Source organism: Chrysochloris asiatica, unplaced genomic scaffold, assembly GCF_000296735.1.
Source record: "Chrysochloris asiatica unplaced genomic scaffold, ChrAsi1.0 scaffold00004, whole genome shotgun sequence".
Classification (NCBI taxonomy): Eukaryota; Metazoa; Chordata; class Mammalia; order Afrosoricida; family Chrysochloridae; genus Chrysochloris; species Chrysochloris asiatica.
Window position 1 is genome coordinate 23,099,396 of NW_006408522.1, and position 27,823 is coordinate 23,127,218.

Here is a 27,823-nt window from a genome sequence, read left to right on the forward strand (position 1 = left end):
ACCCAGCTCCTGTAACAACATAAAATTTCATTAAAAGGAAGCTGTTCTGCTTATTAAAAGAGTAGATAGAAATTGGCAGATATGATGAATTTATTAGAATTCTCCAAAATGATGAAATGCATAAAGATTTAAATTCAGGACTCATGAATCTCAAACAAGGGAAGTAAAAATAAAGCGCATCTGGAGATATTACAAAAGGGCAGAGTAAATCTTTTGAGTGTTCAAAATTTACATAATTTAAATTTTCCTGTTTATACTTAACTGTGATTTTGAAAGTATATAAATGTTTATTTTAAGACAATAAAATTCACTAGAAACAGTTAAGAATTTTAAAGTACTGACAGATAAGGACTATAGAAAGACTAAGATTATATTGTAGGAAATAACAGTCATGAAATTTCTTTATTTCAACCTATGGAACAATAGCTATATGGTTGTTAAGTTAATTTATTAATTAGTTTTGTGAAACAAGGATTTCTTAACTTACTTTTCAGCCTTTCATTCTTAAAACATACTATAAGAAACTAAATAGGAATACACAGTTATGCTTCATGTAGAAATTTTTTCTTCTTGTTTTTTGTGTTTGTTTGCTAAAGGATTGGTTACAAGATAAACCATCAAACAGACAAATGTAAGTAAGCTTTCTTCATCCTTAGCCTGAAAAATATCAGTTACTAAAATTGTCATTTTTCCTTCCCTTTGTATTATCTCCTTAATGATCCTTTATCTGTGAGTAGTAATTATTTATTCTGGCGTCTCTTACCTTTGCATTTATTAATAAAGTATAAATTTAAATTTGTATAGTTTTACTATAATTAGAACTCTATCTACTGCCATCTTCTGTACAATGATTAGTTAGGGTTTTATTACTTCTGTTTCCGCCTTGCTCTTAAATAAATTTACTTAAGTATGCTGTCTGAGACTTAGTTTCACACTACATAACTTCTCTTCTAATTATAGTCAGGAAACTTGGCATCTGCCTTTGGAAAGTTCTTTGATGTGTTGAAAGTATTTTAGAATTCTGAAGAACAATAAAAAAAATAACTTGTTTTGACACTTATTTGATTGTAGTATGGTGCTGATAGGGACTACTTGAAAAAAGAAATCAATTTGTAGGGGAATTATTTTATAATTTGGATTCCTGGTGTGGTGCTATAGGATAAGTACAGGAGTGCTAACCATAAGGTCAGTGGTTCAAACCCATCACCTGCTCCTGGGAAACCCTATGCATAATCCCTATGAGTCAGAACCAACTCAACAGCACTTATCAACATTGTATACTCTGTAGTGTTTTTCCCTCTTGTGCACATAAGAAATTGATGTGAATTGTGAGGGTGAGTCAAAAAGTCTTGCTACTGGTATTCCAGAGTCCCGGTGTGGCTCTGCAGGGTAATGCACTGGGCTGTACGGTGAGTTTGAACCACAAGTTAGGCAGTTCAAACCCAGCAGCTGCTCCTCGGAAACCCTGTACAGGATCACTATGGGTCAAAACCAACTCAATCGCACTTAACAACAACTAGAGTTCCAGTTCACATATGGCATGGGTGTATTCCAAACAAAATGTGTTTAAATATGTGTCTGTGATCAGTGGCTGGCAGCAGACATTTCTCAGTAATGTAGGGTGACTTGAACAGAACTCAAAGGGACATCTTCCCAAATCATTAAAGCTTTGCAACAACTGTGTAGGAATGTTGCCCCCACAAAACAACAGTTTTTAGATAGATCGAGCATTATAAGGAAGGTCATGAAGACCTCATAAATCAGCCAAGGGCAGGAATACCATCAGCCCCAACAAATATATTGTGGCAGATGTCAAAAAATGGTGGAAGAAGACTGTAGAATTAACCATTGATGTGACAGCTATTATAGTTGGGTCTCACTTGATTGGTTTGGCATTTTCAATTTTATGCAAATATTTGGCCCACTCAGCAACCTTTTGACCTGATGGAAGGCAAAAGTGTTGCGCAATGATCAGGTAACTCAGAATACTGATCTTGCTATCAGTCTTTCAAGCAAGATCAATACTAATGAATATGATTTTATGGAACGAATCATAACTGGGGATGAGTCTTGGATTTACCAGTATCATCCAGAAAGCAAGGTCCAATGAAAGCAAGGCTTCTAAGGGGATCCGCTTGGCCAAGTATATTCAAGGCAGAGAGGTCAGCTCAAGAGGTTATGAAGATTGTGTATTGGGACTCGGGATAAACTTGATAGATTTTCTCAAAGAGCACAGAGCGTTCATGGGGGCTTATTAGGAAGAAATGTTAAAATGGAAAAGTGCATTGGTGAGAAAAAGGGCAGTGAAGTTTTTGCACTGAGGAGTGTTTAATTTTTTTTTTTTTTAATCACAGCAATGCACTTGCTCATTCTTAGAGGGTTTTCCTAAAAGAATTTCATTGGAAAACCTTGCCACATCCACATCTTTTTGTCCCCAAACCCAAAGAACATTTCAAAGAAATATCATTTGAGTCCCTTGAGGATACCAAGATCGCTGTCTTGCCATGGTATCATTTAAAGCGTTCAGACATTTCTTTGGAGGGATTGTTGTTAAGTGCTGTCACGTGGTTCTTACATATAGTAAACCTGCATAAGGTTTTCCAGGAACAGCTGGTGGGTTTGAACTGCCTGCCTTGTGGTTAGCAGTCCAGTGCTTATCATACAGTGCCACCAGGACTCCTTAGGGGAAAAATTTTAGAGAGATGGAAAACACCGCCTTCAGAAGTGTATAGACCTGGCTGGAGAATATGAGAAACACTAGCTTCTTCACATTTTTATGTATTTGTTTAGTAAGGATTTCTGTGATTCTGTAACATTTTGACTTACCCTTATACTGAAAAGAAAACTCAGGACAGGTACCATATTAGATAAGAAGCTGTTTAAATTGTTTGGGTATCCTGACCCTGAATGGCATTTGGAAGACTTAACTTAATTTCAGTCCTTCTTAAGAGTCTTTTATAACAAAATCCATAGGATAAAGAATAGGTACTTGAAGCAACTGGGATCTTAAAAGCTTACCGTCAGCCATCCTAAAGTGCAACTATTGGTCTCTCCCCATTTGGAGAAACTAGATGGTACCTGACTGATACCACAATGATGATAGGTATCGCAATAGAAAGTCCTGGATAGAGTGTGTATTGGGGGGGTGGGGAGGGAAGCGTAGAACAAAGCTCAAAATCATAAAAAAGACCAAAAAGGCTTAAAGGTCTGATGGAACCTGGTATAACCCTTGAGACTATGGCCCTTAGACTTGCTTCAAGGCTGAAACTGAACTCACCCTTATGGCTCAACTTCAGCCAAACAATAGACAAGCCCATAAGGGCTTGTAAACTGTAACACCTGGGAGGTACATACTCCACAGAACAATCACAACCATCCATGATCAAAAGGGTACCGTTTGCCCCAGGAGAAAGCTAAGAAGATAGGAAAGGATAGGGAAGAAAGATGCATGGAAACAGGAAGGAAGTGGCAAAGATGCTGTTAAAACGTGGGGGTTGCAGTCAGTATCATGAACCAAATTATGTATGAATGGAAAACTAATTAGCTCTATAAACTTATGCTCAAATCATAAAAAAGTATTTTAAAAAGAAAAGGTGACATGGAAAAAAAAATTTGATACTTGATGCTAATTCAGGCATCTTAAATGCTGTCCTGCAAAATCCTGATGCATAGAAGTGCTTAGAATGTGGAGCTGGTCAGCAATCCTTGAGTGCTGGGGGGAATAAAGTGATTAATTAACAGAAGACAGGAGTATTATGCTATTACGTTGTTCGTTGCTACTGAGTTGCTTCCAACTCTTAGTGACCCTGTATACAACAGAACAAAACACTGCCCAGTCCTGTACCAGCCTCACAATTGTATTTGAGTCCATTGTTGCAGCCACTGTGTCAGTCCATATAAGAGAGAGTCTACCTCTTTTTACTGACCCTCTACTGTTACTGAGGTTATCCTTTTCCAGTCACTGGGCCTTCCTGATAACATGTCCAAAGTACATGAGATGAAATCTCACCCTCCTTGCTTATAAGAAGCATTCTGGCTGTACTCCTTCCCATATAGATTAGTTTATTCCTTTGGTAGTCCATGTTTCATTCAGTATTCTTCAACACCAATTTCAAATGTATCCATTTTTGTTTGCTCTTCCAAAGCTTATGCTAAGATCAAAATATTTCAATATAAAATAAATTCCTAGTAAAAGTCAAGAGAAAAAGTCAGCTTCAGATAGAATATATGAGGAGCAAGGAGACTTCCAAGGTCCTCTGCTCCTAGATCCAGGTAGTCTGAGTCCTAAGCAAACCCATCTGTAAGAGATAAGCCTCTGAACCATCATTCTTGATTTTCATTCCATTTGCCTTCTACTCTACTTGTCTCTCTGACACTTGAATCCATGTTTTTTTTTTTTTAAAAAAGAGCTGTATCCACTTGGTGTTAATAACATTTTTTATAAATATATTCAGCATTGGGGAAATATTTTTTGCATCGGAAATTGAGTTTTGCAAAATAACCTCTATTTTCTGTTCTCTAAATTCTTTGTTGCCCAAGACATTGTTATAGTACTGAAAGGAATCTCCACAAATAAAGAAATCTTGAAATATTTTACTTTATTAGTATTGAGCCTTCAATTTGGCATCCAACTGTTGATATTATTTATGTAGTCTTATTTTGGAGATATGTTGCTGATAAAGTAAATGCATAGGTATTCTATGTGTGGATTTGGTACTAGCTTATTTTGGAAATGGCCAGTATTTAAACAAAATTGAATCCGAGTCTCAGAATGTCTTTAACCATTTGTTAATATTACCATGATAATGTCCAAAAATCAAAAAGTTAAATGATAGCCTAAGCAGTGAAAAAGAGGAATACTCTCAACCAGATTAGTTGGCATTGTGGCTGCGTCAACAGGCTTAAACACTAAGCTGATTATGAGGATGACTGAGGATTGGGGAGTGTTTCATTCTGTTATCACAGGATCACTGTGAGCCGGAACTGACTCCAAGGCATCTAACAACAACAGCAGCCTCAACTAAATTGTGGTAACATTTACACTGTCTTTTTTGCGTGTTTCTTTAGGCCATCTGAAGAAGGAACATTAAATGGTAAGTCCATATGGTACATTCCATGGGAAAATTGAGAATCATATGTGACCTTTACTACCACTTTATTCTAGGTAAGGAGTTTTAGAATTAATCTTTTAGAAGGGCCAAAGTGTTGAAAGTCCTTTCCTCAAACAGTTTTCCTTTAATATAGATGTTTTCATGAATGCCAGCTCACTTTAGGAATGATAATCTCTTTATTGTCACCCCCACCTATTCATCCCCAATACTCAGCTGCTTTTTAGTGAATAGTATTCTTCAGATAGATGATACCTGAAAAAAGTAATTCTTGGTCACCTTGCTCTTTCACTCATAATATCCTGTTGCACTTGCCTCTTAAAATAGCTGTAGACATGCCCACTATTACCACCAAAACCCAATCTTGCTTTCTGTTTAACTTCTTTTTTTCAACTTTTTCTTGAAGTTTATTTTAAATATGCACACAGAAAAAGACAGTTCATAAGCCTGTGTCTTAGTGAATCCTCCAAAGTTAACATACTGATTCATGTAACCTCAATGCCCAGATCATAAATATTACCAATATTCCAATTCTTTTCTGCCCCTTCTTGTATAGTAAACCTTCGTCCCTAACTAACACCATGGATTAGTTTTATGTCTGTTTTGGTACCATGTATAAATGGAGCTCTGGTAGCATAGTGGTTACGAATTGGCCTGCGAACCTTAAGGTCAGCAGTTCGAAACTACCAGCTGTTCCACGGGAGAAAGATGAGGCTTTCTGCTCCCATAAAGATCTACAGCCTTGGAAACCCTGTACATGGTCGCTATGGTTCAGAATCGACTTGATGACACTTAACAACAACATAAATGGAGTTAGACATTATGTACTCTTTTGTATCTTACTTTGACCCCTTAATATATGCTTATGAAATGTATCAGTATTGCTGTGTATACAAAGTGGTAGTTTGTGCATTGTTACTACTATATAGCATTTCCTTGTGTAAATATATTGAATTCATCTTTTATTGGATAGCCATTTCAATAATTTCCAGCCTCCGATTGTTATATACATATTGTTTGAAAAACATGTATTTTCCATTGGACATATATCTCAGCGTGGAATTGCTGGGTTGACAAGGATGCTTAAGTTTATCTTTAGTAATTACTGCCAAAAAGTTATTTTAAGTAGTGGTGCCAGTTTAGACTTCTTCCTCTAGCTTAATTTCCAATCTTCTGTACTTCCACCAAAATTAGTCTTCTGACAGATAGGATCATGCCACTCCTCTGCTTTATGTTTTTCTATCTTTGGGTAAAATCAAGCATCTTTCCTTAGCATGCTGCTTAACAATCAAACAGTTACCATTGAATGGACTGTGACTCAAACTGACCCTGTATGTGTCAGAGCTAGAAGTGTGCTCCAAAGTTTTGCCACACCTCTGTATGAACTCTAATTTCCTACCTTTATTGGGTAGCAATAATGCACGTTAATCATTTGTGTTACCCAGCAGTGCAATTTGGGATTCCCTTCTTTTGCAGCCATGGCTGAATATCCACATCACTTACAGAGAATCCTTTATTAGGTGATACATCTAAAGAATTTGAGTATTTTAGAGTTATATGTGGCTGGGTGTATTTTTAAAAGTTCCACGGGTCCTTTGTTGACAGTTCAGTTGGTATTAAAAACTACCATCCTGAGAGGACAAACAAGATGGCAGATCGGGTAGACAGCTTGCAGTGAGGAGCTCCATCAGCAATAACACAGAAGACTGGACCAAGCAGGCTCAGGGGATGGTACCAGAACTCTGAACCACATACAAAGGAATATTTAGAAGGTTGGAAGGCTTACAGCTAGGGAAATTTGTAGCAGAAGCAAGAAATCCTTTGCTTTCTAATTCAAGACACTCAGCTGCTCCTGGACCCACCATCTTAGGCAAGACAGAGCAGGGGTAGAATCAGAGCAGCCAAGGACACGTGACAGAACCACGGAGATAAAGGTGTGGACATCCTTTTTTGTGTTTGTGTCTGTTCATTGGTCTCTTGCTGTCTGCGCACCTCCAGTCTAGTGACTAGAGGAAGTGCCTAAGCCAGTAGACACCCCACCCCCACCCCTGGAGCTTTCTACTACACATGCACACAGATCTCCTTGAAATTTAAAGTGACAGTTTCTACTTAATGGCAGTAAAAATGGCAGTGCAAAATGGCCACAGCCCGCCCTGAACTGTTTATCACTAGGAAAAAGGCCTGAACGGGTATTGTGGAGAGGGACAAGGAAACAGGCTAAAAATTAAATCCTGAGTTACGTCACAACAAACAACAGTGGCATCTTGAAATTTCTCAGAAAGAAGAGTAAATAGGAAAGCCCATCTCCTGATCACATCTACCTGGAGGCAATCAGAAAGCATAAAAAAAAATACCAAAATACACACCCATCTAAGTATTAAGGCCACAGGTAACTCCTGAATATGCCCAAAAAACAGAAGCAGAGAACCATATCAGCACATGTCCAGAAACGAGATAAAGTAACTGAGGCAAATGAGCTGGAGGTAGACCTACACTCCATACTGGAAGATGGGCAGGCCTTGGAAATGCCTGAGAAGGAATTCAGAAAAATGATTATAAAATGTATCAAAACACTATGCAATGGAGTTCAGAAAAATAAGGAAGAAGTCAGAAAAGCTCTATAGGAATAATCAAATAAGATAGATACAGCATTGGAAACAATTCAAAACCTACTGAAAGGTTCAAAAGATTAATAATAGGATATCAGAAATACACAATACACTGAAAGGACAAAAGAGTAGAATTGAAGAGATGGAAGGCAGAGCTACTGAACTGGAGTTCCTATCTCTCAATACCACTAAGATTGAAGAGCAAGCAGAAAAAAGGATGAGAAAATCTGAAGAAGGTCTTAAAATACATGTGGACAACATGAAGGAAGAATAACTTGAGTTATTGGCATTCCAGAACAGGAAGAATCACACAAGTCCAGAGAGAAGATAATTGAAGAGCTACTGGAAGAAAATTTCTATAACATCCTGAAAAGTGAAAAGATAAACATTGAAGAAGCTCGATGAATCCCAAGAAGGTTAGACCCCAAGAGAAAATCACCGAGACATAGCATAATCAGGCTCTCCAAAATCACAGATAAAAAGAGAATCCTGAAAACAGCTAGGGAAGAGAAGAAGCATTGTATACAAAGGCAAACAAGTAGATTAAGCTTGGATCTCTCAGCAGAAACCATGCAGGCAAGAAGGCAATAGGCAGACATATATAAAACCCTGAAAGAAAAAAACGCCAACCAAGATTCCTCTACCCAGCAAAGCTGTCAATCAAATATGACAGTATAATCACAACATTCCAGGATAAACAGAAGCTAAGGGATTTTTCCAAAGCCTACTTTGCTATGAAAAACATCTTCAAGGAAGTTCTGTGGACTGAGAACCAACAAGAACAGACAACAACCAGAGAATGACGTACATGGCAGCATCACCCTGAACTTAATCAACAAATGGAAGAGTCAAGAACAGAATTAAATTATAAGAACACAGGATCTAGGAGGTCAGTCTATGATCAAAACAATTACAAGGTGAAAGAAGGTAAACAGATGAACAGAGATCCAGGTGGTAAGAAGGTCCGATAGATTACAGGATAAAATAGACTGTTTTAAATGGGGGGAAAGTTAATGGGATATAAGGTAATCACAACAGTGGGGTTGCGGTAGGGGGTTTAGTTTGGGTGTTGGGGTGGGCAATACAAGAAAGGGGGAGGAGTTGGAAGAACAAGATAGATAGGTTTGCATGGACTAAGTGGGACAGAGGTAAATAGTGATGCATGCTCAACCTTGGAACAACAGGGCTCTGTGATACAGGGATCTAGACATAGTTTGAAGAGGGAAAGTAATACTAAAATGCTTGACAGTCTTATGAATACTGGTTTCCCTTGCCTACTATTATAGAGACTTGAGTAGGATAGAAAGGAATGTTGTGAAACATGATTACAGAAAGCTTATAAGCCCATCTTCAGCCTATAACTGATTAGAATACCTAAGTATCCTTAGCTGTAATCCTGAGTCCCATCCAGAACATTATGAATTCGGACTTTCCCACTAGCAAGGATAAGAGACCAACCTGGAACAGCTAGAGCAACAGAAGATACATTTTCAAAGATCATCAGGAAAAACCCAAAACAAAAATGTCAGCATGACTGGCTACTACAAGAATAAGCAAACTTGTTTACCAGGAAGACATCAAGGCAAGCAATCAAGTTCCTTCAGGACAAACTCCCCTTTAAGACTGAAACTCAAAGGGAACACACGAACAGTCATGTAAGCTTGCTGGTGATCACATTGATCTACTGGTGAGTAGAAGAGGGGAAAGTCAGCAATGAAGAAACGGGCAGAGTTCAATCACAGTCCATTGAGTTCCGTTGATCTGTAGATGAGAGAGAGAAGAGGAAGGGCTGGTTGGTCCAAAGTGTGATGAGGCCTGGGGACACTTGAGCCCATGGACAAGGACATAGTGACAGAGGGCTAGAGCCAAGAGTGAAGTATCTAGCTGATACGAAGTGAGGGGAGATGCACAAGAACACACGAACTTGCAGACAGTACCCATTTGACTTAGCCTCAATGGCTTAATAATTAGAATTTGACTAGAGGAAGATTACAAGAAATAAACAATTTTTTTGATAAAGGAAATAAGGGTAAATTGCTACAATTTGATGAACCTGACCTATACTCATGGAGGTAGTAACTCTAAATACCAACAGAGAGGGAAGTAGTCTTCACATCAAGTATCAATGCTATCGCCTCTGTACACAGGGTAGATAGGGACAGGCAACTTAGACATTGGCTACCTAAAATGAGGGGGTGATAAAAGCACAAAGTGACTGGTTTACAAGTTTTCAAGAGGGAGTGTAGTTTAAGAGTATGGGTAGGGGGAGAAAGAGTCCCTACTGAATAGTTTTCATCTTGTCTAGATGGGTCTACTGAAAAGAGATGGGGATAAGATTCATATGATTCAATAGTAATTGTTATGACTAATTGCAATTGTCATAGTTGTAAAGGTAGAAGTTTTGCAACAAAAACGGGAGTGGTTAATCTTACAGTTGAAAACAGAGGATCTGAGGACCATCAAGTGAGAAGAGCACAGGCAGAATGCGGGACCTTATCCAGAGAAACAGATGACAGAGGCAGAGATGGGGACATGGAGAGAGAGCAGTTGAGGACTAGATTCATGGGAACAGAGGGACTAAGAGCTGGTGGCCAGGCGGCAGACTTGTAGAATGTGCCCTTTGGAGGTGTAAATTATTGTATATGTCTGAGTGGTGGGGTTTTTTTTCGCTGTTTGTTTTTGTTTTGATTTTTAAGTAAGCTAAAGTGAATAGAGAGAAATACTGTTAACTGATGTTACATGGAGGGGATTATAATCATTGTAATGAAACAAGGTGTATGATTTGTTCAATGTAAAACTGATGATCTGCCCTGTAAACTGTCACCCAATCCACAATAAAAACCTTAAAAAAAAAACTACCATCCTGACCACTCAACCTCAAGGTTAGTTTGAACTGTGAGGTTAGTTTGAACTAACTCACCCGCTACTCCTCGGAAACCTCATACAGGGTCTCTGTGGATTGGAACTGACTCTACAGCACTTAACAACAACAGCATTCATACTAAACTACTTTCTTTATCCCAAGTGGAACATACACTTTAACATCTAAAAATGTTGCCCAGAACACATCCCTACCTCCCATACTTCTCTTCCTGTGAAACTGCCTTCAACTTGACCATTTCTGAACTATAAAGCATTAGGTAATCCTCTTCCATAGGTTATTCCATTGTCATACTTTTCGCACATGCATATAATATGTATCATAATAGTATTAAAACTGTTGACTTAATTTCTTCTCCCACCAGACAGTAGGTTCCTTCGTATTTACATTCTAGAAATCTAGCAATGTAGCAGATACGTTTCATCTTTATCTCTTCATACTGCTGCTAATGGTAGTCCTCACACATAATTTGTTGTTGTTGTTAAGTGCCGTCGAGTCGGTTCCGACCCATAGCGACCCTGTACAGGGTTTCCTAGGGTGTAAATCTTTACGGGAGTAGAAAGCCTCATCTTTCTCCCGCGGAGCGGCTGGTAGTTTCGAACCGCTGACCTTAAGGTTCGCAGCCCAATTCGTAACCACTATGCTACCAGAGTTCCCCACCTCTAAATTATATCACACATAATTTAGGGGTGGGGAAATAAGCCCTTTTTTAAAAAATACGCTTCACATCCTAAAAGATCACCTCTAGGAACCTATACCTGTAAGAAAAAATGATAGATTGTAACCGTGGCAATGCAACGGTATACGATAGGATGAATGTAAAGCTAATGTTTTCCCACATAATTCACAACAAAACATTTAGAAAAAAGAAAAAAATGATAGTTCTGTAAGTCTGCTCAAATGGTTGCGTGGCCACAGGTCCCAGTCCCACCCCAAGTGGAACCATATGAAAAGAATGTAGTCTGTGAGAGTGAGAGAGAAACGTGAGTCACATGCCTCTTCCTGTCCAGATACCTAAGTGTACACGATCGCTAATGTGACCTAGTGAGGAAGGTGAGCTAGCTCAGAGTGGACATGCTTTATGATGTGTTATTTGTATGACAAGAAGAAACGTGAAAGATTTAAGTTGATGATGATATGGTAATGTCTGAGCAAAAATTGTTTGCTGGTTCTTCTAAGAGGGTCTCATTTGTTTATTTTAGGTCTCGCTTCTCCATTTAAGCCAGTTATGGATACAAATTACTATTATTCAGGTCAGTAATATTGGAAAAACAGTTTAGTAGTATTTTGGACTTTTAGGTATTTTATTATTTCTCTCTCATTTTCATGCAGCTGTGGAAAGAAATAACTTAATGAGGTTATCGCTGAGCATTCCATTCACACCTGTGCCTCCAAGAGGTAAGTTTTTTTAAAGTACCTCTTGCTAATACTGGGTTTCTAACTATTTATTTAGTATGACTGGGGCAGTAACAAGAAGGACCACATTAGGATGTGTCCATTTCATTTAATTCTTCAGTAGGCTAAGTACTGCCCAGGTCAGTTATGCATAAACACATAGAATGAAGAGATTTTAAGTGCTGAGTTCCTCTATTCTGGCATAACCATGGTTGTTGTTGTTATGTGCTGTGGAGTTGGTTTCGACTCATAGCGACTCTGTATAGGGTTTCCAAGGCTATAGTTTCTTTCTAAAAGTGTTTCTCTAAAATGTTCAGACTTTTGAAAATGCCCATTACTTACTAAAACTAAATACACATGAATTCAAGTACTGTGGCAGTATATTCTTGATTTCGTAGCCTTTGCTGCTCTTCAACCTCTTTTTATAAAATTATAACTTGGTCATCTTATCTATTCCTAACTAGACATACCTGCCAAGTTTTATTCTACTTTGTCAATTTTGAAATCATAACTTGAACATAAAATGTGTCCATTCATTTGCAGGTGAGCTTGTCACTGTGTATCGCTTGGAAGAGAGTTCTCCCAACATACTAAATAACAGCATGTCTTCTTGGTCACAGCTAGGCCTCTGTGCCAAAATAGAATTTTTAAGTAAAGAGGAGATGGGAGGAGGTTTACGAAGAGCTGTCAAGGTACAGTGTTCCTGGTCAGAACATGATATCCTCAAATCAGGGCAGCTTTATATCATCAAATCTTTCCTTCCTGAAGTGGTTAACACATGGTCAAGTATTTATAAAGAAGACACAGTTCTGCATCTCTGTCTCAGAGTAAGTGCTAGTTGATGTATTACAGTGGACCATAATTTGAACTTAGCTTAAACATTTAACATGTTTCTCCAATCTGCTGATTGTAGGAAATTCAGCAACAGAGAGCAGCACAAAAGCTCACATTTGCCTTCAACCAAATGAAACCCAAATCCATACCATACTCTCCAAGGTAAATCTTTCAGTGTTCTATGGCTAGTGGTCTCTTTTGTTCTTCATGACTAATGCTGAATATTTAATTATATACTTATTTTCTATAATATCTGATCAATTAGAATTTTATTAACAAAATGACAATACTATCTATAATTATTTCCCTTAAGGTTCCTTGAAGTTTTCCTGCTGTATTGCCATTCAGCAGGACAGTGGTTTGCTGTGGAAGAGTGTATGACTGGAGAATTTAGAAAATATAACAATAATAATGGTGATGAGATTATCCCAACTAATACGCTGGAAGAGATCATGTTAGCCTTTAGCCACTGGACTTATGAATATACAAGAGGGGAGTTACTGGTACTTGATTTGCAAGGTAAATTTATTAACAGTGTTAAGGTGAAAATGTGCAGTAAATTCTCAACTATTCATATGATATGAATGATAATATAGGAAGTTGCTAATTTACAGATATGTAGAAGGTATTTAAGAAAGCAAGTCATTCACAGCCATAGCATATAGCCAGGAGGGCCCTAAACAGGAGGATCTGACTGTCTTTGGTTGTTGTTTAAGGAGTTACATATGTTTTGATAACCAAAAATATGAGAGACCTCCCATTCAACACTTTACACATGCAGCCTTCAGTCTTTTTAAAATATAAAGAACATTTCCTTTAACACAAAAGCAAGTTATCTCCCTTATTCCTGATGTTTATATCTATTACTGCAAATTTAAAAACCACTGTTTTATTTGCTTACACTTAGGTGGCTAAGAACTTGGACAGTGGTGTCCCTGGGAGGAATTAACTAGCTGGAAACTTGGTGACCTAGCTTGATTAGACTCATATTATGAGGTCTCGGTTCATTGTCAGTTGAATTCCTTAGTTTTTGTCCCAGTGACTTTCCATGTGGGCTAATATAGCTTGACCTTTTTCACAGCATGGTGGTCTCAGCTTAGGTCCGTGAACTGGCCTAGAGCCATTCAGTCACATCCCCCAGGTCAAGGCAGTTAACAAGGACCCTGCACTTGACAGTAGAGGAGGGGAGATTGATTCTAGCCATCTTTTTAGGCAGACTCTAGCATATATGTAAGGAACCATGGTGGCACAGTAGTTAAGTGCTTGTCTGCTAACTGAAAGTTGGCAGTTTGAACTCATCAACATTTCTGTAGGAGAAAAGACCTTGCAGTCTGCTCTTATAAATATTATAAACTAAGAAACCCTATGTGGCAGTTAAATACTCCATCATACATGTCACTGTCACTGAGTTGAAATGGACTCTGACACACAAAAGCAACAATATCCTATGTAAAAAGGATCAAAAAGATATGGTGTCTGGGAGAGAGGTTGGCTTTCCCTAGAGTAGATTCTAGTCAGCTTCACAGCAGGAGCCAAGGAAAAGTTCAATAGAGCACATTTCCAACTCTGGCTAAGTAATACTTCTACTATCTAGCTTCCAAATTTTTTCTCCCTAAAAAGCAGCCTTATTTGCAAATGTAAATACAAATTAGATGTTTAAATCACCTAAGAAAATTTGTTAAATGATTATCACTTTGACTCTTTCCATTATACAGATACTAGCAAATATAAAAGATTTGTTGAAAATCAAATAGTTGGTATTGATTCAGCTCACGACTGAAAATCTCCATAAAAACAACTATGCTTTTTGTTAGTAGTTCATAATTTTATATAAATGATTAAGTGATATATGTAGTGAAAACTAATGTATACTGTTAGAATAACTTAATCACATTTAAAAATCCTTATTACAATATATGCTCAAATGAATGCCGTTTAATTTCTTTCAAGCATGCATAGGAAGTGAAGCTAAAACACATTTTGTCTAAGCTGCTTGGAATTAATTAAAATAATGGTTATTTTCAGTAAGCAGAATTAATTTTGGTGGTCTATGTATTCAGTATGTTCATTGAGCCTTTTTTCATAGGAATGTGTTAGATATTACTACAAAGTTAAAATGTATAGAGATATAGAAAGGATAAATTACATTTTTCCATTCTTCCTTACTGTTGCTTACTTTTATTAAAAGGTATACACAGTGGAGGTGCTCCCTACCCACTTTTTTTTAAACTTTCTGTTGTGAATGGAGTGAAGGTTTACAGAGCAGATCATCAGTTTTACGTTCAACAAATCCTATACTTCACTTCATTACAGTGATTGCAATCCCCTTCATGTACCATCAGTTCACAGTATTCACCTCTGTTCACTTTAGCCCTTGCAGTCCTCCCTGTGTCTCCCACTACCTTCATCTTTTCTCTGCTGATTTATATATTACTTGCCCTGGTCTATAGTTTTTGTTACTATATATTTTGTTTTGTATTGTTGTATATATAGTTGTATATTTTCCCCTAGTATATTGCCTGCCCTGTCGCCCATGTTAACATGTGTGTCTATACCCTCTAACCAGTGAATAATTTTCACTCCCATGCCTACCAGTAACCCAGTAACCATCATAGAATGTTTCTTTTATCAAGAAAACCTTTTCGTAACTTTTACTACAGTGGTCTCATACAATATTTATTTGTTCTTTTGCAATCGACTAGTTTTATTCAACATAATGTCCCCCAGGTTCATCCATGTTGTAATGTGCTTTTCAGATTTATCATTATTCTTAAACATTGTATCTAATTTCTCTCTTAATTGATGCATTTAATTCATTTACATTCAGTATAATAATCAATTGGTCTGAATTGATTGCTGTCATTTCGCTGTGTGTTTTTGTGATAATGCTGGTTTCTTCCCCATCATTTTCTACATTGACTTTATTTTGTTTGTGGGTTTTATTTTCCTTTCTGTAGTGTTAATGTTTACTAAATCTTTTTTTAATTTTCCTCTTTTTCTTTTGATGTGAAAGTATATTAATTTTCTTTGAGGTTGCCCTGTAATTTGTTAATTTCCCCCATTTAAAGCAGTCTGTTTTGTCTTGAAATCTACTTGACATACTTGTCATTTGGAAATTTTGTATCTACACTATGCTTTTTGCTTTGTAGTTGACTTTATTATAAATTGAGATATCTAGTTCCAGTCTTGTAGGTTTGTTTTACTTTAAGTACTTCTATATATTTAGGATCAGTACTAGACTGCTAGTCACCAAGTTGATGGTTCAAACCTACCAGCCACTTCTTGGGAACCTTATAATGGGGCATTGTGAGTTAGAACTGACTCCATATCATTTGTAAACACCAATATCTGGATTGAGTTCTGGGTGGGGTTGCCATGTATGTTAATGTTAACTTCTGTTTATCTAGAAATGTCCAAATTTTGACATATTTGAGTGGTAGCTTTGCTAGATATATGATTCCTGGTTTGCAGTTTTATACATGCCATCCCATTGCCTTCTTTTGCCTGCATGATTTCTCTTTTATAGGTAACTTCGTTTTTTCCTAGATGTTCTCAGGATTTTTTTCTCATCTTTAGTTTTGTAAAGTGTGATTATGAGGTGAGGTCTTGGTGGTTTTCTTTGGGGATCTATCCTGTTTGGGGTTCTTTCTGCCTCTTGTGTGTTTATACTCTCATCTTCCATGTTGTTAGGGACGTTTTCTTCCAACAGTTCTCTGACAATTTTCTCTGTGCTTTATATTGTCTCTTTCTGTTCTAGAATTCCCATCACCCTTCATGATGCCCCACCTGTCTTTAGGCTTGCTTTGTATGTTTTTTGGTTGTTGTTTTTTTGTCCTTGTTGTTTGTGCATGCTAATATTAAGAGGTTTATTTTCAAGCTCACTAATTCATGCATGTCTTACTTCAGATCTACTCCTTTGCCCTTTTAATGTATTGTCCATTTATGAACTCTTAGTATTAATCTTCTGGATTTCTAATTGCAGGTTTTTCGTTTAAAATTTTGCATTTATTTTATCTCTTTGTTCTTGTAGTGTTTTCCTGAATTTTTCTAAAGTTTTTTTCTGTGTTCACCATGCTTTCCTTGATCTTTCTGGCAATCATTTGAAGGTACCTAAATATTCTTTTGAATTCTTTTCAGTTAGTTCCATTACCTTTTCTTCCTTAGAAACATTTTCTGACTCTGCATCTTGGTCATTTGTTTGAGCCATTCTCTCTTATTTCTTCTTGTGAGCTAAAATTGTCTGTTCTCTCCGGGGCGCTGTCATATTTGTATTTAATTGATGATTGTATGTTGTTCTGTTCTTAAACTATCATCAACTCTCTCCTGTGGATATAGTTAGAGAATGGAAGCATCTACACTGTTCTACGCTCACCACATGTGCACCTAACTTTAGGGTGGGATTGACTGGTAATGGACTCTGTCTGCCTTTAGTCGGGTGCTGTAAGAGCGCCTATTGACTTTTGCCAGCAGGTTGATAGGCATGCAGAAGGTATGATTGTGACTGGGCTATATAGACTCAGTTACTGCCCCTTGTCAGATGGGAAAGAGGAAAATTCCACATCTTACCCCCACTACAGACAAGAAAACAAAACAGAAAATAAAAACAGACAGCAACAAGGGGAAAAAAAAAAAAATATATATATATATATATAAGCTAAAAATAGAAAAGATGGACAGGAAGTGGGTAAATGAGAAGCAGAAAAATAAATAAAAGCAGAGATATAAAGAATAAAATTCAAGGGAATGGAAAGAGGAGAAGAGTAAACAAAAACAACAGAACAATGACAGGGGGGAAAAAAAACCAGCAATAAAAAATAGTGCAGCTGTTGGACCCTGAGAATAGCAAACTGGGGGCTTCTGCCAGCCAAGGAGCTCAGGAAGTCAGTGTAGGAGGGATGTGACAGTGGCCTGGGTGGAGGTCCTATGTGTCATGGCACTTAATCAGGAAGTAGTTCATGGAGACCCTTGATGGAGCTGGTTTCAGTGTCTGTTAACACAGCGGGGCAGCTGGTGGCAGGGTGGTTGGTTGTGAAGATTTCTGCTAGACTAATGCTGATCTCTGGACTCCTGACTTGGATAAGCGCTGCACCAGGAATCAGAAGTTCGATGTTTCAAACCTACGAGCTGCTTCTTGGAAATCCTGTGCAGAATCACTGTGAATTGGAATTGACTCCACGGCACTTAACAACAACAGCGATGCTGGCCTGTCTGGTCTTTGCGAGTTCTGTAGTTGTGGAGTGGAGTCCTCCTGAATCCAGGAACCAAAGTGGCTCAAGTGGCCCTGGCTCACACTGGTGTGTCTCATCACCACATCACTTAAAACAAACACCCAGAGATCAGGGTCTACGCTGGCGGAGGATGAGATTGGGAGCTGGCCACAACTCTGGCCACTTCGGGGAGTGGAGGAGCAGGAGGGAAGGGAGGAGAAGGAATCACACCTTTCCCATAATCTTTGGTTTTCAACAGTAAGTATTTTAAGTCCTCTTCACTTTCAGCAAGCAAGTTTGTGTCATATACATTTCTGATACCACACTCTTCATATAATCCAGCTTCTTGGATTAGTTGCATAACGATTAATAAGTATGGTGAAAGAATAAAACCCTGGCACATACCTTTCCATAACTTAAACCAATCAATATCCCCTTGTTCTCTTCAAACAACTGCCTCTTGGTCTGAGTACAGGTTCTTCATGCACATAGTTAAGTTTCCTGGAATACCATTCCAGTGCATATAGCTTGCCATGATGAACACAGTCAAAAGCCTTTGAGCAGTCAATAAAACACAAATAAACATCTTTCTGGTATTATCTGCTTTCCAACAAAATGCGTCTGACATCAGCTATGATATTCCTAGTTCTGTGTCCTCTTCTGAATCCAGCTTGAGTTTCTGGCAGTTCCTTGTTGACACACTGTTGCAGCTGGTTTTGAATTATCTTCAGCAAAATCTTACTTGCATGTGATATTAATGATACTATTTTCTGATTTCTGTATCCTATTGGTTGGCCAGTAGCTATCTTCTAAATTTCTTGGCATAGATGAGTGAGTACTCCACTGCTGCATCAGTTTGTTTCCATCAATTCCTGGAGTCCTATATTTTGCCAATACCTTCAGTACAGCTTGGACTTCAGTACCAGGCTCTTGAAATGGTTAAACATCAACCATTTCTTTTTGGTACAGTGATTGTGTATACCTTCCATCTTCTTTTGATGCTTTCTGCATCATATAATATTTTGCCCATGGAATCCTTCAATATTGCAAGTTTGCACTTGAATTTTTTCTTCTGTCCTTTGAACTTGAAAAATGCTGAGTGTTTTTTTCCCTTTGAGCTTTCTAACTCCAGGTCTTTGCATGTTTCATTTATAATACTTTGTCTTCTCAAGCTGCCCTTTGAAATTTTCTATTTAGCTCTTTTACTTCCTCATGTCTGCCATTCACATTAGCATCTCTGCTGGAGAGCAAGTTTCAGAGTCTCGTTTGTTACCCATTTGGTCTTTTCCTTCTCTTTATTGACCTTTTCCTTTCTTCCTATATGATGTTCTTAATGTCACATCACAGCTCTTCTGGTCTTCAGTCATTAGTGTCTGATGCATCAAATCTGGTTTTAAATTCAGATGGGGTATGTTCAAGGTCATAGTTTGACTCTCAAGCACTTGAGTCCTGGTGTGGTGCTGTAGGATAAGGACTCTACTGCAAGGCTGGTTTGAACCTCAAGGTTGGTGGTTCAACCTCACCAGCCACTCCTCAGAGACCCTATACAGGATCGCTGTATGTCGGAACCGACTCAATGGCACTTAACAGCAATAGCAGTGCTTGTTCGAATTTTCTTCAGTTTCAACCTGAACTCGTGTATGAGCAATAGACAGTCTGTTCCACAGTACTCCCCTGTCCTTGTTTTGGCTGATGATATGAAGCTTTTCCACAATCTCTTTCCACAGATATAGACCATTTGATTATTGTATTCCATCTAGTGAGGTCCATGTATATATTTGCCTTTTATGTTGTTTAAAAAAGGTATTTGCAATGAGTAAGTCATAGGTCTTGCAAACTTCTGTCATGGAATCTCCAGCATCATTTCTATCACCAAGACCATATTTCCCAACTAATACCACTTCCTCTTTGTGTACAACCTTCACATTCAAGTCTCCAGTAGTCATCAATGCATCATGATTGCATGTTTGATCAGTTACAGGAGTTCTGGTGTGGCGTCATAGGAAAAGCACTGGACTGCTAACCATTAAGTTGTTGGTTCAAATCCGCCAGTCACTCCTTGGAAACCCTACACAGGGTCACTATGAGTTGGAACCGACTTGATGGCACCTAACAGTAACAACAAGTATAGTAATTACTTAGAAGACGCCCGTGGTATATTATATGTAAAAAAGAAAAAGATGAAGAAATATGTAACAGAAAAAGTATTCATAAATCTGAGTAATTAATAGTTTCATGATATTCTGTAGTGTAGAGGTGTGTAACATGGCTTTTATTTCCCTATTAATACACATTCCCCTGATAACAAAAACTGTACACTCTTTTGAATCTTTTAATAGTGTAGTGGCTGATGGTGCTAGAAAATCTCTCAGAATTTTTTATTGTGTAAATACTGGTGTTTGTATAAATGTAACGTATATCTTTTCATGTATACATGTATAGGTGTGGGTGAAAATTTAACTGATCCCTCTGTGATAAAAGCAGAAGAAAAGAGGTAATACTGAGTTTTAACAATTTCATTGACATTTTCATAATTTTTCACTGTATTCTTTCATAGTTATGTTTCTTTTTTTTAAAAAAAAACAACTATTTCCACAGATCCTGTGATATGGTTTTTGGGCCAGCTAATCTAGGAGAAGATGCAATAAAAAATTTCAGAGCAAAACATCACTGTAATTCTTGCTGTAGAAAGCTTAAACTTCCAGGTAAACATTTCACAAATCAGTCTACTGTACACCTATTGACAGACTTGGTGTCTGTAATGCCTTTTAAGGCCAAATGCACAAGGTTTCATTTAGAACTGACCTCTCATTGTGCCAACTTCAGCAACTCCCTCATACATGCATGCTGTTCCTTATAAATGAAATTAGCAGGAAAATGCAGATTCATCTGATTTCAGTCATTACTTATAAAAACAAATTTCATTCATTTAATAAGTATTTTTTTTTAATCAGTCTGTTGCATGCCAGGAATTATCTAGGTTTTGAATCTGTGATAGTGAACAAGACAGACGTGGTCCCAGCCGTCGTGGTGTTTTTTTTAGTTGACTGTTGAGTACTTACAGGGTTTACGGACAGTTACAAGACTGTGATAAGTATCAAGAATAAAAGTGATCAGACATCTATAAGGGAGTGTTAGCTTGTGAACTCAGACGTCGAGGTCAGAGAGTGTCCTGCAAGGGGAAGCGGCCTATTTGCGTACACCTGAAAATAATTAAACTTCCAAGTTGGCTGGAAAAGAATTAGGTACAGAGTATTTCATGAAGTAGCCACCAAAACAGCAAATGTATTTTCTTTGTATTTGAAGAATTACAACTTTTTACTGAATTGCAAATTGCAGCACAAACTCATGGTTTCACCCTTTGGTGTTCCTCAGACTCCCCTTTGGAACTTTTTTAGATGACAGGTGACCACCCCCATCCATGAGCTAATAGCGATCTTATGTAGAGTTTCCCTCATTGTGATCAGTAATAGGATCGTAAAGAGCTTGGACTCGGGTGCCTGGCTCCAGGGAGTCCCTACAGCACAGAGTTTGTCAGTCTGTTTTGAGGATTAAAGAGTTGTTGTTGTTTAAATGAGTTGTTATTTGCAAAGTACTTAGAGCTGTGCCCAGCCCTGATGTAGTTATGTGCCTCCATGTTGATTACAACTAATAGTGATCTTATGTAGAGTTTCTCAAGGAGTAGCTGGTGGGTTTGAACCACTGATCTTGTAGTTAACAATCCAGTGCTTACCCTACAGAGACACACCGCCTGTCCTTAGTGATGACAAATTGTTCCCACCTGCAGACGTTGGCAAGAGTCATGGACTTCATGAGGATTGGCCCCTCCACTTCCAGGGGTCCAGGATTCCAGGCCCCTCCTCTCTCAGCTCTAGGAACCCATGCATGCCCCTCTTGCCCCCTGGTCCCTCAGACCCAGAAGTCCGGGTCCCCAGTTACCTCCTTCCCCAGACCGAAGCCCTTCCTGCCCACCTCACACAACTAGGGTCAAGTAGTCAGGCTTAGCTACCCTCTGAGAGGAACAGGAAGTCTCTTGGGATTGATCCCACCCCAATTTTAAAAAAGAAGGAACTATCCCCAGTTCCTCTTCCCTCACTTTGCAAAGTCGGTTTGAACCACAAGGGTCAGCAGTTCAAACTCTCCATCTGCTCAGAAACCCTATACAGGGTCATTATGAGTCGGAACCGACTTGACGGCACTTAACAACATTAACAACACTCTTACTCTGAAATTCCTTTGCTCTGTTTGATGTTGATCTTCATTGCCACCATCAAACAGCAGCACTACTGTCAAGTCCTTCTTAATGAGATTCTACGTGGCAATCAGTGTAGTCTTTTAAAACAAAATAGAACTTCCCCCTTGTTGAAAACATTTTAATGGCTTGTTGCTGCAATATGTACACCTTACAATAATTAAAAAAAAACACATTTGCCAAGGAATCAGTTCTGATCCATAGCCCCCCATTGAGCATCAGAGTCGAACTGGCCTTGACCTCTGTGGTTTCACGGGTGACTTTACAAGTTTTCTACCTGGCCTTTCTTCTGAAGTACCTGAGTGGACTTGAAGCTCCAACTTTCAGTAAGAAGCCAACGACTTAACCATTTATGCTACCTAGGAACATTGTTGTTGTTAAGTGCCATCGAGTCAGTTCCGACCCATAGTGACCACCCTGTATTAGGGTTTCCAAGGAGCGACTGGTGAGCTTGAACCACTTAGTCTGCATCCACCTAAATCAGGGATTGGGGATGGTAGTGGCTCTGTTTAGTAAGCACTGGACTTGGAAGCACAAGCTCAACAATTCTAGCCACTCTACAGGAGAAAGATGAGGCTTTCTGCTCCTGTAAAGATTTACAGCCTCAGAGGCGTTATACAGTGTCGCTGTAAGTAGAAAATAACTCCACAGCACTCAACAACAACAACAACAAATCAGAGATTTTTATGTAAAAGACTTACTATTAAATACTTGAGGCTTTCTGATGTGGCTTGTGTCACAGCTCTCAGCTGTCCAGTTGTAGCGCCATGTTGTTCAGGGCCATCAGATTGGTTTGAACTCATCACAATCCTAAGAGTGCTTAGGGTTTCCAAAGAGTGCCTGGTTTGCACCTCCAGCCTTGCAGTTAGCTGTCCAGTGCTTATTCTACAGTGCCACACCAGGACATGAATGAGTGTGGCTTTGTTCCAATAAAATTATTTAAACCGACAGCAGGCTGTATTTGTCCCACAGGCTATCATTTGCCAACCCTTGACCCTTCACTGCTGCTCTGACCTCTCCCATCTTCCCCTCATTCAATACATGCAAGCTAACCCACCTTCTTGTCGTTTTTAGAAAACACCAATTTCATTTCCTTTTCATGGTTTTTGCAGCTAGTGTTCCCTCGGCCTAGAAGGAAAGCTCTTTCACTCAAATGTCACCTCTTATGCTTTTCTGTACAGCTCTGTCTAAAAGACCACACATCTCCCATCACCCATCACACTCTTATTTTTATCAAAGAACTTGTTACTGAAAATTCTATCATTTTTCTATTCTCCTGTTTTTCATTACCCATTAGCATTTAATTTTCATGAATGCAAGAATGTATTCTGCTTTTTCATTGCTACATCCCCCACTTGAAAAATAATTACTGACTCATGGTCCATGTGTAGTAATTATTTGTTTGAATGGAATTTTATCTTTATGTACAGAAATTTCATGACTTTTGTAATTTAACCTGGTTTTAAAAACTAGATCTAAAGTGACTTAGAAAGGTGGCTTCACTTCTACGAAATACTAACTTGTCTTTTTCTCTTTTTGTTGGGGAATGAATGTAGATTTGAAGAGGAATGATTACACACCTGATAAAATGATTTTCCCTCAGGATGAGTCATCAGATTTGACGCTTCAGCCTGGAAATTCTACCAAAGAATCAGAGCCAACTAGTTCTGTTCACCTGATGTTGTAATATTACTGAATCATTGGTTTTGTCTCCACCTCACAGAAATGTTACTTGTCACTTTTCCTTCAGGGGAATTGTTTGGTAATATAAAAAGGTGTGTGCAAATTGAATTTGCTGGCTCCAGCATAGTTAATAGGTCAATATTCTTTTGGCCTGATTAAACTAGTCAGTCAGAAACTCCCAATAGAATACAGCTGGCAGCAGATAAATTATAAAGGTAAAGGAAAGTTAGTATTTATAACTTTTTAAAGGGCTCTTTTAAGCAGCAAAGGATTTCATTTGACTTTGTTCTGATGAGGGCTAGGCCCTCTCGTATGTGGTGCGATACCATTAACCAAAGTTAGGTGTTAATGCAGATTTTATTTGGCAGCTGGTTTACTGCCATTCAGCTAGAGAAATGAAGAAATCATCCAGCTTTTTGGTTAAATGGAAGTCGAAGGTCTTCCTGGGTGTGCTCAGTGGAAGTCTTAGTGATAATGTTCCCGGATAATTGCTTATTGGCCACAGGAAAGGAGGACTTGCTCTAACTATAAATTTACAGGGCTGTGAGGGAGGAGCCTGAGCTGAAGACCATTTTATAAGGGGGGCTTTATTTATGAATCAGGGTTAGGCTCCATATTTAAAGATAGAGCCAGGTTTTTGTTAAATAGAACCCAAATTGTGCAAAAGAACTAGTTTTTTTACATTGTTTTATCAAGTCACTATCAAATAGAAGAAAACTATGATAGACTGATAATAAACAAAAAAAATATAAAAGGATAAACTTAACTGATTGTTCAAAAGAAGTTAATTTGTGAGGAAAGTGCTTTTTTCTTATCTGTATCTATAGTGACAACCTGAAAGTTACATCTCCAAAGATTTTATTGACCAGTATATCAAATAATATGTAAACATGAATTCTTGCATTTATTTTAAATTGTGTAGGAACATCTGAACATAAGTATTGTTTGTGGTACTTATTTAAGAAATTAATTGAGCTGGATTATTATGTCGGGAGATTGCAATGCAACTTTATGCCAATAAAAATGTAACTTAACTGCCCCAAATATTATTGAATACTCAACAACAAAAGCTTGTCATCTGACTAAAGTTTTATGCTTTGGTTTTTTGTGTTGTTCTTTTTTTTTTTTTTTTTCCCTTTCTTTGTTTCCTAGGTACTAATTAGAATTTTTATTTGGGAGGGAGCAGTGTAAAGCTTACTTGTATTCAGTAGTGTATCTCATAGATACAGACAAGGCAAAAAAAAAGATAAGCTGTTTAAATAGTGTTTATATTGATGGGAAAAGAGAAAGAAAACATGTATTACTTAAAGATATTATACTATATACATTTTGTATATCATTAAAAATCTTTAAAAAAATAAATTTATTCTTGTTTACAGATGTTTAGTGAGTTTAATCATTCTGAAAATTGCCTCACATATTCAGAGTATCAATTATTTTTCATATTAATGAGCCCTCTATACAAAAGCTTTCTGATATTCTGTTGTATCATATTTTAAATTATCTTGGTTTCATACTGTGTTTTTGTTATTTTTTTTCTTCTTTCTGTTTCTTGGTATTCCAGAAACAGGGACTAAGGACTGTGTGTTGATGTTTAATTTTCTGTGGATTATTTTTACAAGAGCATAGCTTGGTTAAGTGCTGTCAAGTCGGTTCTAATAGCAGCCCTATACACAACGGAACCAAACCCTACCAGCTGTATGCCCGCCTCACAATTGTTACATTTCAGTCCATTGCTGCTGCCACTGTGTCAGTTCACCTCGTCGGGGGGCTTCCAGTTATCACTGACCCTCCACTTCTCTAAGCATGATATCCTTCAATAAAATATTAACTTAAAAAATGGGCCCCCAGAAATCTGAATAAATATTTCTCCAGAGCACATGGCCAATAAGAATATGAAAAAGTGTACCATGTCATTAAGGAAATGTGGATCCAAAGTGAGATGCTACTTCATACCCACGCAAACCGGTGTCCATTCCAACTTAGACAACTGCAATGCCGTGAATTTTTTCACATGGTCCTTCTAGCCATCTTGCTTTTAACTCCCACACAGTGATTAGATGGGGCTATGCAAATTAAGGCGCATGGAACTCTGCAGGGGTAGACTATGCAAATAAAGTGTGTGAACCTTAAGGAAAGATTGGTCTGTTTTGCCATCCTGTTAAGCCAAAGCCAATCCCAGAGCAGAGGAGAACCTCACTACCACCCAGGAGAGACTTTCTGACCTGGGCTACCAGTAATGAGAAAGAACCTCCTAGACACAAGAGACAGAATCAGCAACATACAACTGGCAACAGCAGAGGCAGTAGACCAGCACAAGAAGATGCCAATAGGTGTCCCAGCCCACAGAGCGAGGCACGTGCAGTGTGAAAGAGCTGAGCACCTTCAGGTTGAGGATTACTGGCAAAGTGGAATGGCTCCTGGCCCTTACTGACAGTAAAGAGCTTTGTAACGCTTGTTCAACTAGGGCAGAGACCAGGCTGGGCTAGGCCAAGAAGGCTTGAGTCAGGGCCAGAGAGAGGCTACCTGTAGGGACAGCTAAGAAAAGAAACTGTCCGTATTGAAGAACTATATCCTGAGTCTGCGTGTCCTAAATTGTAATCTGTTAACTTCCCTAACCCCATGATTATGAATATTACCTGAGTTCTGTGTGACCACTGTGACAAATGATCAAGTCCATTAGAGACGTAGAAACTGCCATGGGAGTGATGACTGGTGTTAGAATTGGTCAAAAAATACGTTGGACCACCGTCTCATAGAAATCGACCTTGGGCTGATGTCTTGATTCTCCCCCTTATGAAGTTGAGATCAGATGTCTCCATGCTTCCGTTTTTACAGCAACTCCCTGTGTATCAGTAGAACTGTGCTCTAGGGTTTTCAACGGCTGCTTTGTTGGAAGTTGAGTGCCAGATTTTACTTTCAAAGTGACTGGGTGGATTTGAACCTCCAAACTATCAACAGTGGACACACTGATCATTTGTACCATGCAAGGAATCCTTCACAATTACTGCTAGGATGGCTGTAATAAAAAAGTCAATAAGTGTTGACAAGAATGTGGGGAAATCAGAACCCTCACACACTCCTAGCAGGAATGCCAAATGATGTGACTGTTGCGAAGAGTTTAGCAATTCTTGAAAGAGTTAACCAGTTGCGTGACCCAGCGATCGATTTTGTTTCTAGGTATTTTACTTCAGAGAAAAGGCTACTCAATTTGCATACCATAATATATAACAGTCAAAAAGTGGAAAGAACCCAAATGCCCGTCGATAGATGAATGACTAAATGAAATATTTAGCAATAAAAAGCAATGAACTGTTGATACATAGTACAATATCCTGTGGGCTTTCTGATTCTGTAGCTACTGCACTTTATATAAGATAAAGAGTATACACTGCAACTCAAGAAAACATGGAGCATTGGGCTAGGTAAACTTGGACTCATTTTTGCTCAGCTCCTTGGTCCATTAAGCAGCCCTTTCTGATAATGCTTCACTTTGCAGTATTATGACAAGACCATGAGTACATAAACCCACCTACTGCTGTCAGGTGAATTTTGTCTCATGTTGTTGATAGGTACCATCGAGTTGTTACTACCCATAGTGACCTTACGCACAGAAGAATGAAACACTGCCCATTCCTGGGCCAACCTCACTACTGTTGCCATGCTTGAGTCCATTGATGATGCCACTTGGCCAGTCCATCTCGTTGGGGATCTTACTCTTTTTCTCTGACCCTCTGCCTTTGTTGTTGTTAAGTGCTGTCTAGTCGGTTCCGACCCATAGCGACCCTGTACAGGGTTTCCGAGGGTGTAAATCTTTACAGGAGTAGAAAGCCTCATCTTTCTCCCGCGGAGTG

General features: G+C 38.4%; 1 protein-coding gene across 2 annotated transcripts in view; it reads left to right on the forward strand.

Annotated features, from left to right (window-relative positions):
* Positions 1-25,592, forward strand: part of TRPM7 (transient receptor potential cation channel, subfamily M, member 7) — a 150,426-nt gene extending 124,834 nt beyond the window's left edge. Inside the window, exons 30-39 of one of the 2 annotated variants that reach the window (XM_006831653.1) lie at positions 597-631; positions 5,068-5,093; positions 11,801-11,851; positions 11,931-11,996; positions 12,537-12,820; positions 12,907-12,989; positions 13,141-13,346; positions 20,477-20,528; positions 20,633-20,739; positions 23,843-25,592. In XM_006831653.1, coding sequence (XP_006831716.1) covers positions 597-631; positions 5,068-5,093; positions 11,801-11,851; positions 11,931-11,996; positions 12,537-12,820; positions 12,907-12,989; positions 13,141-13,346; positions 20,477-20,528; positions 20,633-20,739; positions 23,843-23,973 — 1,041 coding nt within the window. In that variant the 3' untranslated portion in view covers positions 23,974-25,592. The remainder of the gene's footprint in view (positions 1-596; positions 632-5,067; positions 5,094-11,800; positions 11,852-11,930; positions 11,997-12,536; positions 12,821-12,906; positions 12,990-13,140; positions 13,347-20,476; positions 20,529-20,632; positions 20,740-23,842) is intronic. The other variant, XM_006831654.1, reaches the window with a different exon arrangement.
* The last annotated feature ends 2,231 nt before the right edge of the window (positions 25,593-27,823 follow it).